Source organism: Panthera uncia, chromosome C2 (genome assembly GCF_023721935.1).
Source record: "Panthera uncia isolate 11264 chromosome C2, Puncia_PCG_1.0, whole genome shotgun sequence".
Taxonomy (NCBI): Eukaryota; Metazoa; Chordata; class Mammalia; order Carnivora; family Felidae; genus Panthera; species Panthera uncia.
This window is the reverse complement of record NC_064810.1, coordinates 26986787-27000561: the sequence shown is the minus strand read 5'-3', so window position 1 is coordinate 27000561 and position 13775 is coordinate 26986787. Positions and strand designations below refer to the sequence as shown.

General features: G+C 34.8%; 1 protein-coding gene across 7 annotated transcripts in view; it reads left to right on the top strand.

Annotated features, from left to right (window-relative positions):
* Positions 1–13775, top strand: part of USP25 (ubiquitin specific peptidase 25) — a 149722-nt gene that overhangs the window by 30203 nt on the left and 105744 nt on the right. For 5 of the 7 annotated variants that reach the window (XM_049627976.1, XM_049627975.1, XM_049627973.1 and 2 more), the window contains exons 3-5: positions 1048–1192; positions 5122–5202; positions 13025–13148. In XM_049627976.1, coding sequence (XP_049483933.1) covers positions 1048–1192; positions 5122–5202; positions 13025–13148 — 350 coding nt within the window. The remainder of the gene's footprint in view (positions 1–1047; positions 1193–5121; positions 5203–13024; positions 13149–13775) is intronic. The other 2 variants (XM_049627974.1, XM_049627980.1) reach the window with 1 other exon arrangement.

Genomic DNA, 13775 nt, shown 5'->3' with positions numbered 1-13775 from the left:
TCATCCTGATCTTTCTTTCACATATTTAATGTGAGAGCAAATAATGTTGGACTTTCTGCTTCAGTCCTTTCTCTCCCGTAGTGTATACTCAACACAGCCAGAGTGATCCATTTAAAATGTAAGTCATACCATATCATTTCTGTCCAAAACCCTCCACTAGCTTCCTATTACAGTCTGTGTGTATGCTGGAGTTCATGAGGCCTTCATAGTCTTAGGTGTTCTGGCCTTCTGTTACAGAGATCACTTCATTATTGATATCTGGGTTTCCTAATGTTGTTTCAGTTATCTGTCCTAGAGCTAAGTCTTCTATTTATTAACTCTACAGACTGTAGAGATAGAACTGGTCATGTCTCTTTTCATTGTTTTGTTGTAAAAATTAGTTTTCTAGCATCTGCTTCCTCCTAAATTAACTTCAGCATAATTTTATTCAGAAACGTTTTTGATGAGAACTACATAAAATTTATAAATTTAATTTGGGTAGGATTGTTATCTTGACAGTATTGAGTATTTTTGTCTAGTTCTCTATGTCTCTGTACTATCAAGCTTCAGAATATTTTGCGATTTTCTTCCTTCAAGTCTGACATTTACTTAAGTTTGCCTCTAGGTATGTATTCAGCATATATATTACAGGGGAATATCTTTTATAGTTCTTCTTGTAGAAGTAGTGTTTTAAATATTCATTTTCACTCTTTTATATGGCAGGTTCCAAAACCGTTTTTTAGTTTGTTCATTTGTTTAGAAGCATCAATTTGTGATTGACTTTTGTTAAGGAGAAATGAAAGTAATGGAAAACTAAGTAATTATAGAATTACTACTTATGTCATGTTAGTTGTCTTAACAGAAAAAGGAATTACTATTGGTAGAATATATTGTTTACGATCAATTTACACTATAAAATAGTATGAATCATTCAGATAGAATGATTTCAAATCTAAAAGTGACTTTTGCTATTTAAGTATTAGTTGCTATGGAGAAATTCAAATAAATTGTGTGAGAATGTATGGAGTTATTCCAAAATGTTTGATGTTCCATTCTTGATATTTGAAGGATAGTAATGGAAACTTGGAATTAGCAGTGGCTTTCCTTACTGCAAAGAATGCCAAGACCCCTCAGCAAGAGGAGACAACTTACTACCAAACAGCACTTCCTGGCAATGATAGATACATCAGTGTGGGAAGCCAAGCAGACACAAGTAAGTTTACTTCTCTCTTAATATTTTAATAAGAATGTAATGAAAAATTTTCCTTGGAAATATATTAATTTTGTTGAAGCAGAGGTGAAGGACAAAGAACTACTTAATCTTGGTTGTTTTTAGTGTAGTTGAAAAGAGTATATGTTTTTATTAGTTGCATTCTTTTTTTTTTTTTTTCCTCCCAGTCCAGGAGTAAAACATTGTATTTAAGTTGTATATCTTTTCACAGAGCATTTCATTTAGTGTTCATTGTTGGAATATAGAACAGCTGTAGGTGTTACTCATTAAAGAAACAAACATTTCAAAGGTTTTACATGAGCACAAACATTTGTTTTATAGGTTTTAAGTGTTGGTAGAGGACTTAGTATTATTTTTGAAGGCAAACTATTGTTTCTAATTACTGATAGGTTTACCACTTACCAGAATTTCCCTTCCTTCAACCCTTGTTCCTCCCCCAAATTAAGATTTTAGAAAAAAGTTTATTACTGTGTAACAAAGTAAACACACATACTCACACAGACATACATACATATGTAGGGAAAGGATTATATGGGACTCTACTTTTTCTTTATAATATGAATATATATTTTCAAAATATGTTTAATTACCTCTGTGTTTCATTTTGGTGTAATAACTGCACCATATAACATGTAGATATTTATTTTTATGCATTCTGGATTAACAGCATTTGGTTACTAACTAGTATTTGAAGAGAAGAAAATTTCTGATTTTTGTTTTTTAAAGATTTTATTTTTAAGTAATCTCTACACCCAACATGGGGCTTGAACTCACAACCCTGAGATCAAGAGTTCCATGCTCTACCTACTGAACCAGCTCGGCACCCCTCTTATTTTGTTTGTACACTTTCTCAAAGTTAGGAAACGACTAGGAAGAAAGAACATATAAACATAGATGTTTATAACTGTTGGCGTTAAAGATTAGTGTTTGTTGGTAAAATATTTTAATTTCACAATTTTGGGATAATCTTAATATTTTTTGTTCCACAAATGACCTTATGTCACCCAAAGCTGAAATACTCCCATCTCACATAGATAATAGGCAACGGATGAAGTTTTATAAATGTGAAACAGCCCCAAGTGTTTTTATGTGTAAGTTGAAGACAAACTGTGGTTTGGCTCCTGTCTACATCTCTAACTTCATTTTCTACTGTTTTTCTCTTCTCACTTTATATGTGATAATTCAGAATGGCTTGAAGTTCTTATCATCCAGTGCTATTTAATTCCTCAGGTCTTTATATTGCTGTTCCTTCTGTTGGGAGGGCCTTCTAGCCTTTGCCCCCAGCCTCATTACCTCTGGTGTTGTAAGACTTAGGTCAGGAGTTTTTGCTGTAGCAGGTGCTTCTCCAGCACCCAGAGCATACTTGGGTCTTAATGAGTACTGTGTAATTTTGAAATTATTTGCTTGTGCCTCTCTTTCTTACCAAACAGGAAGCTTAACAGGGCAAAAGACCATTGATGTTTGTACCATCATGCTAGATTTGCATGGTTACTCAAAAAGTGTTTGTTGAATTATTTTTGATAATACATGTAAAAAAGCTGTTTCAAAACCAATGAAAGGGAATGAGATTGAGAAGCTTGATGCAAGAAGTTGAAAAAAAGAGAAGTAATATGAGTAGAGAAAGAATTAATGTGTGAGAATAGCATCTAATATCTTTCAAGGTTCTGAGACTTGGGGGGAAATGAAATTAGGTACAAAAAAGAAAAAAGTTTTTGGTTGAAGGCAGTTGGTTCATGTGAAGGCAGCAGGAAATTGACTAAACATGGTTCACTGTTCTAGTGGAAAGGATGACAAGACTGATAGCTGTGAATTCTTAATATAGATGGTAGACTTTGTGACATGAGGTAGTATATACATATATATATATATATATATATATATATATATATATATATATGTATATACTACATGAGGTAGTATATATATATATAGGTAGGTAGGGTAAGTAGGGTTATAAGACTGTCCTGAATAAAAGAAGAGGTGTCATTTGTTCTGTGAAAGTCTGTGAATAATGCTTAAGCCAGATGTTATACCTGTTCAACACTGTTGACAAAGAATAGTGAAAATGTTATGGACAAGAGAGCTTCAAACAGATGTTCTTAGGGAGAAGGCACCCAGATTTCAGAAGGCATGTGTCCTATATAAATAATAATTAAAAATTGTGTGTGTATGTGTGTAGCTCCTGAAAAATATTCCTTAAGCAATTTTATATTCCATGTGAAATGGTAGAGAAAGGAAATTTCAGGTTTGATTATAACTGATTATCATATTGAGCAAATTGTGTGCTGTTGTAATTTCTTTATCAATGAAACGTGCTATCCTTCTCACCAAGGTGCTAATTTGTACTTAGTAATTCAATAATTTGGATAGTGTGTCCATAAAGTTGTTTTCAGATTGTTGAGAAAAACCCTTGTAAAAATAGAATGTGGTGATTGTATCATAACAGTATCAAACTGGGGAAAAAATATCTGATGAAGTAACCATTCTTTTCCATTTAACAGATGTGCACCATATTTCAAAAAGTTCTAAGTGTGATTGCCATTGGGAAATAGTCTTGATTCAGCATTTAAATTGGCAGTGTCATACTAGTGTTATATGTTTTCAAAATGAGAAAGTAAGGAGATGTCATGCATTCAACAGATCAGATTCTTTAAATCACTGTGCTATTATTCCTCAGGAGAAATGAAATCTTTTGTGTATTTTTAATTCTTGGAAGAAGTGGTAAAACATGTGGGGCAGAAAGATAGGAAATAATTACAACTATATATTCAAATACAGGCCTCTGCTGAAAAAGCTGTGTGTTGCAGGAGCATGGCATATTGAGTGATCAGAGTAAGGAAATTCTCAAGAGATTGTTCTAGTTATGAAAATCCTTTCGGAGCATTTTCTTAATTTTGTATGAAATACATTGTTATTTAAGAATTGACCATAGTTTAGCTTAATTTTTTCAAATATGGCTTGTTTTTTTTTATTTTTTAAATTAAAAACAAATTTTATTCCTTCTTTTCTAAGTATTAAGTCGTTACAACCAGGGCTAAAACATAAACAACACCTTGCTAACTTCAAGTGTGTCATCTGTTGGTTGTGGTGCTAACAAAACATCTACATTTTGAAATAAAAGTCTCTACTGCTAAATACATAAGATTCCTTGTGGCTATAAACTCTTAGAAGGAATAAAATGTATCTTTTTTTAATGACTAGAAAAGTTTAGCTTTTAACATAATATCCCATAGAAGTCACATTGGGGGCTTGTGGGGAAATTTTCTTTTATGCATAACTGGGTATGTCAGGAAAATAGATCACTTGATTTGGAGATTCAACACATATTTGTGAACCTTCATTTAATATTGAAGAAGTAATTACATTTTCAATAGTAGGGCCGTGAGTGGGCTTTTTAGTGCATTTTTACCTTTCCTTTTTGAGAGAAAAAGAAAACATTTCAAGGAAAGCTTGTACTCTGCATAATAAGGAATTAAGTAGTAGTGTACCTGGCATCTTTTTATTGCTTTGGTAATTTTCCATACTGTAATTTAATACTCTCTTAAATTTTGAGAAAAGGTCTAAATCATTCGTGGTAATATTAGCAAAAATTTTAGACATCTTTTTTCACTACTTGGATCTCCTGTCCAGATTAGATATTGTGGATTGTCCAATAAATGCTTCCCACCTCCAGCTTAAATTGGAAATAAAATTGTTTTGGAGTTTTGCAGTAAAAGGTACTAATGCAAAGGGAACAAGGAGAGAGTGCAAGATATTGAGATATCATAGGTATACTTAATATCCTGTAAGTTTTTGTGTCATGGCAAACTCTGTCATTGACATGACCATACAAGGCTTTGCCCAATTTGAAATCAAGTAGTAATCTTCTTTCTTTCATGACCATTAAATTCTTTTGAACTTTTTTAAAACAGGAAAAAAGTATATGCCCACCAGAACAAGATGTGCTACAATTGAGCAATCAAAGTATGGATCAAAAGATGAGAGGGATTTGGGTAGGTAATTTTAACACAGAAAGTAATGCCGCATATTGGCTTAAGTTTTGGAGAAATAGGTATAACACATTGGAATAACTGTTAAGTGGTCGACCCTTCACAAATTTAGATTCAGTGTATCCCCCCCCCCCCCCCCCGCCCCCCGCCAAAAGAACTGAATTATTAGGTGAGGATTGCAAAGAAAGTGAGAGGCTCTGTCTTAGAACTCTGGTCTTGGTTATATTGCTTGGCCACTCTAAAAATGATTTAAAGCACAAGTGATAAATAGATCCAAGTGTAGTGTTGTCATCTCTCCTGAGGGTAAATCACTTAATGTTAAGCAGTTTTGGGTATTATTAATTGAACAGTAATATTTTTCCTGTTCTTCAAATATGTTAAACAAGTAACTGCACATAGAGAAAAAATAATGCAAAGAAAGTTAAATCTTTTTCCATAGAGATTTCTAATGCATAAAACTATTTGGATGATTCACAAAAAGTCAAGGTTAAGCTGAAAAATAAGATGTTACAGTGGTGTGAAAGTTACTTATAACTGGTTGGATACAACTAGGCTAGGCTTACATTCTAATCTAAGCATGTACTTAGAATTCTGTTAGACATGTACTGCAGAATGACTTGTGTAAATTTATGAATTGTATATATATATATATATTTATATATATATTTGTATATGAATTATATATATATATATTAATGTTTATTTTTGAGACGGACAGAGAGAGAGAGAGAGAGAAAGAGAGAGCATGAGCAAGGGAGGGGCAGAGAGAGAGGGAGACACAGAATCCAAAGCAGGCTCCAGGCTATGAGCTATCAGCACAGAGCCTGATGCGAGGCTTGAACCCATGAACAGTGAGATCGTGACCTGAGCCGAAGTCAGACGTTTAACCAACTGAGCCACCCAGGTACTCCAAATTTGTGAGTTTTCTTAAATTTTACTGCCAAATGATAGCTGTGGGCTATAACTTTTGTTGACTAATACTGAATGTTGTTGTTGTTTTTTCCCCACAATCCAAGTTGCAAAACAATGAAGTTTATGACAAAATTCAGGAATGGCTGCTGTACTCTTCACTTTTGTTACCAGTACTGCCATTATAATGTCAGCAGCTATTATTAAAAATAGAACAAGACCATTTTGAGCTGAGCTATTCAATACAGTTGCCTGTAGTCACATGTGGGAACTTAAATTTAAAATATAAATTAAAATTAAATAATACTAAAATTTAGTTCCTCTGTTGGACTAGACACATTTTCAATGCTCAGTAGTAGTCACATGTGCTTAGTGGCTACCATATTGGACAGTACAGATTAATAGTACATTTCCATCATGACAGAAAGTTCTATTGGACCTCGCTGTTTGAGAGAGTCTGAATTCAGCAGTGAGAAGATTGGAAAAGTAGGAACATCTTTGGAGCTGAGTGAGAGCAGAGGAGAATGGGAGAATGCAGTGGGAAACATTTGAGCTGTGTTACACTGTGTATGTCTTCTTGCTTTTAAGTACTGTTCTAACATGATACTTGATTATGCTGTTGGTCCTAGAACTTACTAGAAAAAAATTTAGGTGGATGAAGCATATGTTCTTAAGTCTTCTAATTAGTCACTGTGAAGATGACTCACTCAGTTTTGTCTCTATTCCATAGTCGAGATTTGGCTTTTATTTGTTTAATAAATATTTATTGATTCCCTCATCTGTGTCAGGTACTTTTTTGGGCCTTTAGAAAACAGAGTCTCGGTTTACATAGGGGAAAGACAGTAAACAATAAATAAATAATGTCAGGCAGTAGTAAATTCGTGAAAAACAGTAGAGCAGGGTGAAGGGATGGAGGGTGACAAGGATGTGGTTGTAGGTCAGGCATGAGTTGTGCCAAACAAGGGGTCAGTTGGGGAATATCTGTTGGATGAGTTCTCATTTACGAAGACACCTGAGTGAAGTTAGGGAGTAAACCTTGTGAATGTCTGAGGCAGGTACATCCCAGGCTAGGTAGGAGTATATTGGGCTCAGGAGCTGAATGGTGAGGATCCATGGTGAAGCAGAGTGAATGATGGTGAGCATGGTAGTGCCCTTACTTCCAGTCTGCTGACCATCCTTTGATCATACTTGCCTGTCTCTCCTAAGGCATCCCCGTCCTTCTGGTGGCCTAGTGATTTTTATTTTTAGTTTTACAAGCTCTTTGTAATCTCCCCAAACAGTTCTTTGTACTCATCACTCCCTTGCCTAGAAATCTTTGCTAGTGGTGAAGGATTTCCCTCAAGTTTAACCTTATGTAGGTAAAGAAAACAATGGAAGAGCTTTTTTCCTCCTAAATTCAAAATCTTTACATGTATTGTAATTCAACTATATTATGGGCTAAATTGGCTTTTGTAAACTAACTTGGAAGCCTCATGTCATTTAATATACTATTTTCACGGGGAAATGAATTCTGAGTTATAAATAATTCATATATTTGAAAGTCTAATTCATTGTTATGTTGATGACTGCCTGTATTTTGGAATAAACAGAGAAATGTTTTGGAGTTGGTACTTAAGTTTTACTCAAATGGTAATTCTTTGGAGAGTGAAAGATTTATTAGGGTAAGTGTTATGTTCTGGTATATATATTTCTGACTGTATAGAAAAAATGTTTTAATTTGGGCAGACTTGAAAATATTGGAGGTTAATGTTTATAGGCTTTTGTAACCTGTGATTTTCTATAGTGTTACTCAGCTAACAGTAACACATTTGTGCCCTGAGCTGTGTTCACACCTAGTACTAGAGGGAGGGTTGGTTGAAACATTTTGGTGTTTTACTGAGATCCTCCCTTGGCACAGTTATAAAAATATTCGTAATACTCTGATATTTGCTTGGATTTTTACAAAGGCTAAATTTTTATAATTGAAATTATAAATTGTTTCATTTAGAACTTGTTTATAGCTATGCTTATTCTCTGTTCCATTTTGAGTATAAGCATATAAGAAACTCATAGGGTGCTAGGCTTCATTGTGAAATTAATAGTTCATTACATGTTTCTTGTTTTAGGAGAAATTGTTCTCCTAACTCCAGAAAAAGAAACTCATGTTTAAGCATTCTATTGAAATAACATTTAATTTGCTAATATCTAGTCTTAAAATCATGTGTATTTGGTGTAAGAGTAGGTTGTAATAGTCTTTGAGGATTGCCCTATTGTTCTAAAATATCCTATGGGAATAAGCGTTATGCAGTAATGGGAACATCATGGAGAAAATTATTGTAATTGTAGTAAAACTACAAATAATGAATAAACCTCCTCCATTGCTTAAAGGAAAAAGCCCCAGCTTTTCAGCTAAGGACCAATAATAGTCTCTGATCAACCTATCTTTTTAGCATTGAAGACTACTGTTGCTTGTTTATTCCTCTCCTTACACTCTGACACCAGATGTGTGCATTTTTCCCACCTCTGACAGTTTCTCCAACACCAACTGGGTATCCTACAATTCAACTCAATTCTGAAACTGTCTACCTGGAGTTAACATCGGGTTCCATAAGTTAAGAGCTCTCAGTCCCACAAGACTGTCCCCACTTTACATGCCAGTCACAAGTTCTACATTCTACACAGTCCACACTTCTGTCTGACTTGGCTACTGATTGGGGGTTCTCATAATCTCCTCCTTGATTTTGATAATTTGCAATAATGGCTCACAGAACTCAGGGAAACACTACATGGACTGGTTTATTGTATAAGGATATGATAAAGGATACAGATGAACAAGCCAGATGAAGAGGTATATAGAGTAGGATCTGGAAGGGATCCAAGAGCTGGAGCTCCTGTCTCATGGAGTTGGGGTGTGCCACTGTCCCAGCAGGTGAATATGTTCACCAGTTCGGAAGCACTCTGAACCCTGTACTTTAAGGATTTTTATGGAGGTTTCATCAGGTAGGCATGGTTGATTACTAACTTAATCTCTAGCCCTTCTTTCCTCCCCAGGGAAAAAAGTTCCTCTCAAAGTTCCAAGCTTCTCATCATGGCTTGGTTTTTCTGGTGACCAGCATTCATCCTGAAGCCATTCAGGAGCTGGTGAGCATCGGTTCATCCTGAGCTATACAGGAGTCCCCCAGGAGTCATCTCATTAGAACAAAAGATGTTCCTGTCACCCAGAAAATTCCAAGTGATTTAGGAACTCTATGTCAGGAAATGGGTCAAAAACCAAATATAGAAACTAAAGATGCTCCTAGCATCTTTGTCACTCACCTTGCTCTTTGAATGGATTGTTTACCGATGCATGATTTTATAACACCACAGAAAAGATTTCCTTCCAAACGTTGGAAGAATGTCTGCTTTACGAAACAAATAAAAATTGTTAGTATCACTTGATTTCACCAGAAAAGACTTTAAGTGTTGGGAAGATGTGTGCATAGTGATAGAAACAAGTTTTCAGAGGTACCATTTTTGCTTGAAAATTCCACATTAATCATTGGCAGCACATATTCTCATTTGTTCTCCCTCAGGTGACAGGATCACTTTGTTTATTCTAGAGAGAATATCTGCCAAATTTTGAAGTTTGAGTAATCATAGTTTGTTAGTTGTTTTTTTCAAGTAAAAATAGTGCTCTGTGAAAAAAATATCTGCCAGTTCAGCTGGCTTGCAACTCAAGCATTATACTAACATGTTTTGCACATGCGCAAGCGGGGGAGGAGCAGAGAGAGAGAGGGAGAGAGAGAATCCCAAATAGGCTCTGTGCTGTGAGCGCAGAGCTGATGAGGGGCTCAGACTCACAAACGGAACCATGAGATCATGACCTGAGCCGAAATCACAGATCGGATGCCTAATCAACTGAGCCACCCAGGCGCCCCCACACAAGTGTTTTTTCTGGAGCAAAAGCTTACTTTGGAAGCAGCAGAAGTACTATGCATACTTTGTATTTTGTCACATCGGGTTAAAAGAATATGTAAATCAGCGTTTGAGATTTAGTAAAATATTTTCCTTTATATCAAGGATCTAAGAGAAACAGGCTTTTTTTTTTTTTTTTGAATAGTGAGTATGCTTAGTTGTGACAGTGAATTGCTCAAAGAACTTGGTGCTACTGCCTCAATTTCTGCAGATGCAGCCGTTTTATCCATCATTGTTTTGCATCATCAGTGCAAATATGATCACAGGAGAAATGCCAGATAACATGTTGGAGAATGATTTTTACCTATGGGACCCTTTTCACTTAGGTCATGGGGGAATCCTGAAGGCTTTATTGACCACTCTTGGAAATTTGCTACTATGGAGGAAAGATTTAATAGTTAGAAGACATAAATTTAAAACCTGTCCACCATTCTTTATTCTTATGATGGTATACTTCGTTTCTCACAACTGCAGTTATCTTTGAAATAGGTTTAAAACATCTTGACTTGTTTTTTACTTTTGTGTTTCTTGGGTTACAGTTCAATTATAAAAAGCTCTAATTATAAGTTGTTACTATTTCTAAATGAGTTTTTGTTCTAGCCAGTTTGCTTTACTTGTCAGACATGAAACAGTAAATACTCCAGATAGTTTTAAAGAAGAAATTTAATACAGGGGATTAGGTTCTTACAAAAAAACAAAACAAAACAAAACACTGGAAGTACTAGAGGTGGGATCTCCAGCTCAGCCTTAGGAAATGATTCCCAGGTTCTTGCAGGACTGGCCACCCAGGGAAGCAGCTCCCTCTGCCACAATCAGGAAGATAGTGAATCAGGAGGCCGCCTCTGGGACTACTGAGTTCAAGAACTTACTTCTGCAGCTGCAGCCCAGAGAACAAGCAGGCAGGGTTAGGTAACTGTCACTGAGCTGTGCCTGAACATTGGAATGCAGTCTAGTTGCCACTTCTCTATCTCTTGACATCCCGAATCTGGAAGTTGGACACTGGAATGCTATGTGGAACAACACGTATCTGTTCAGTCATGCTGGAGAAAATAGCCAAAAGCAGCAGGATAATGGCTTTCCCCTCGCTCCTTCCTTCTCAGTCTCTTGTTAGTGCATCTGACTGATGCAACCTAAATTCTATTCGGAACCATAGCTACAAGTGAATTGGGAAAATAGATTTGTTTAATCTTCCTAGCTTTTGTAGCTGAAGAAAGCACAGTAGGAGGATGAGAGACTGGAGTCTGAGGGCTAAGTAATCATATCTCCCATACCGGTTTTTCTGCTTCTTTGTGATTTTCATTTTTTTTGTTTTTTTTGTTTTTGTTTTTTTTTTTTTACTTCCATTGTTCTTTCTTTACTCACTTGCGTTCTAGTCATTTAATAACCACGGTAGTTCTCATTTTTTGGGGCCCATTCGTGCCTCTCTAGTCCTAGCTTCTTCAACAATTTTTAAGCTGGACTGGATAGCTACACCCAGGGTGACATCCGTCTGCAACTGTTGTCTAGATGGACTTGGGTGTTGTAAGCAAGACTTAGGAAACTTTCACTTGCTGGTATATGTAGGCATGCTCCATCATTTCAGTTACCTTGCTATATTCTGTTCTACACTTTACCTGACTGAATTTTTTTGTATCCTACTTATTACATTTTCATGAAGTTTCATTGTACTCTCTTAACGACATTTAAAAAACACCTTCCATAGCCAACAAATATTTCTAATATTCTTGTAAGCTGTTGTTGAGAGAAAAAAAGTGTCGATAACAGTAGAAGTAGACTTTTGAAACTATCAATATACATTATTTCTTTCTCAGTAAGTATGGCATATTCTTTTTGAGTAACTATAACCCTACAGTCAATTGGTAAAATACAGGCACCTTATTTTCCCATCCCCAACCCCTTTTCGTGTTTCCACTCTTGCAAAATTCTTTTCTAAGAGTTACAAAGAAACAAATTAATTTTTAATGTGTCTCAATATAAAACATTCAAAATACCTGTAACCATAAGCCCAACCTCACAAAGATAAGGTAAAACAGCTATAGCTTTTTCTCTTTCTTACTGTATTGTTGTGCAGTCCCCTACTTAGCAATGCATTATGGTTCTTATGATAATGGAGGTATTATTGCCATCTTTTGAGTGAAGGAAACTGACCAATATAGAAAATTGGATTAAAAAGTGTTTTTTTCTGAAGGTAGTAATAGCTGTAGCCATTATTCTTTGGAAGAAGAATACTTACAGCATCAAGACTGTTTTCTTTCTTGCAAAAGAAAATAGTATCATTTATTTGTATATTTCTTGCTTTTTGTGAAATGAAAATTTTTTTTTAAATGAAAAGGACTGCATGTTCATTCATTAATTTGGATGGTAGCAAAGTGTTTAAAATAGAAAGTGAAAGGCCCTGATACTTCTAATCCCATAACCCTCAAAATTAATTACTGTTAACAGTTTAGTACATTCTTCTAGTCTTTAAAAAAAATGTATATATAAACATATATTTATGGTCAGTTAGTTTCTGAAACATAATTTTTGAGATCTCCTTTATTATCATACTTTGATAGATAATGTGTAGGTGGTAGTATGTATGAATTGTAATGAGTATATGATTGAATTAACTTCAGAAAGCATAAATACAACTTTAATTATGTTGATTTCAATTTTTGTTGGGAAAGAACCAATTTTTTTTTTTAGCATTCTTCTGCTTATTAGCTTTTAATCAGAGGCTTCCCAGTAAATACTGAGATTCCTCTGCAATGAAAATTATTTATGCTCTTATTGCTTTAGGTATATTTTCTAGGGAAGAACATTGAGTTTTAAAACATAACCAATTTAAAATGTGTTTGCATTCTCTTCAGAGAGGCTCTTATGGAGAATTAAGTTGGTGCTGACTTTGGTTTGAAAGGATATATTGGGTATAAAATCCCCATGATAAGAATTACCTTCATTTTGTTTGACTTTTAATTTTGAGAAAGATAGTTTTGCTTTTCAGATGTGATTGATCTCACTGGAGATGATAAAGATGATCTTCAGAGAGCAATTGCCTTGAGTTTGGCGGAATCAAACAGGGCATTCAGGGAGACTGGAATAACTGATGAGGAGCAAGCCATTAGCAGGTAAAAACATAATTTGTATAAAGTAGATATAAGTACTATTTATAATAGAAATAATAATTGGCTTTAATTAATTTCAAGAGGCACAAAGATATACTTTGTTATTTTAAATAAATCATTAATAAACTTCAGTACTGTTGTTATATTTTCTGTAACCAAAATTTTCATATTCTAGTTCGATTGTATTTGGAGCTTAGATTTTTAGGATTTTGGAGTGGCATTATGAGGCGTTAAAATTTAGATGTATGTTTTCATATTGTTTTGATTGTTTTCTTACCCTAATCTCTTTTGGATATATTGTCCAATTCAGTTTATAGTCATTTATAGCAGGGGTTAGCAACCTTTTTCTGTAAAGGGCCAATAGCAAATGTTTTAGGCTTTATTGGCCATATGGTTTCTGTCACAATTACTCAACTCTAGTATTATAGTGCCAAAGCAGGCATAGATAATATATAATTTAATGAGTGTGACTATGGTCCAATAAATCTTGATTTTAAAAACAGGCTGCCGACTGGATATAGCCCATGGGCCTTAATTCTCCATTTTCTGATCTATAATATGATAGTATGTTTATAGGTTTGTTTGTTTGTTTGTTTTTCTTTTAAAGAAATAGGCAAGATTCCAAGATGT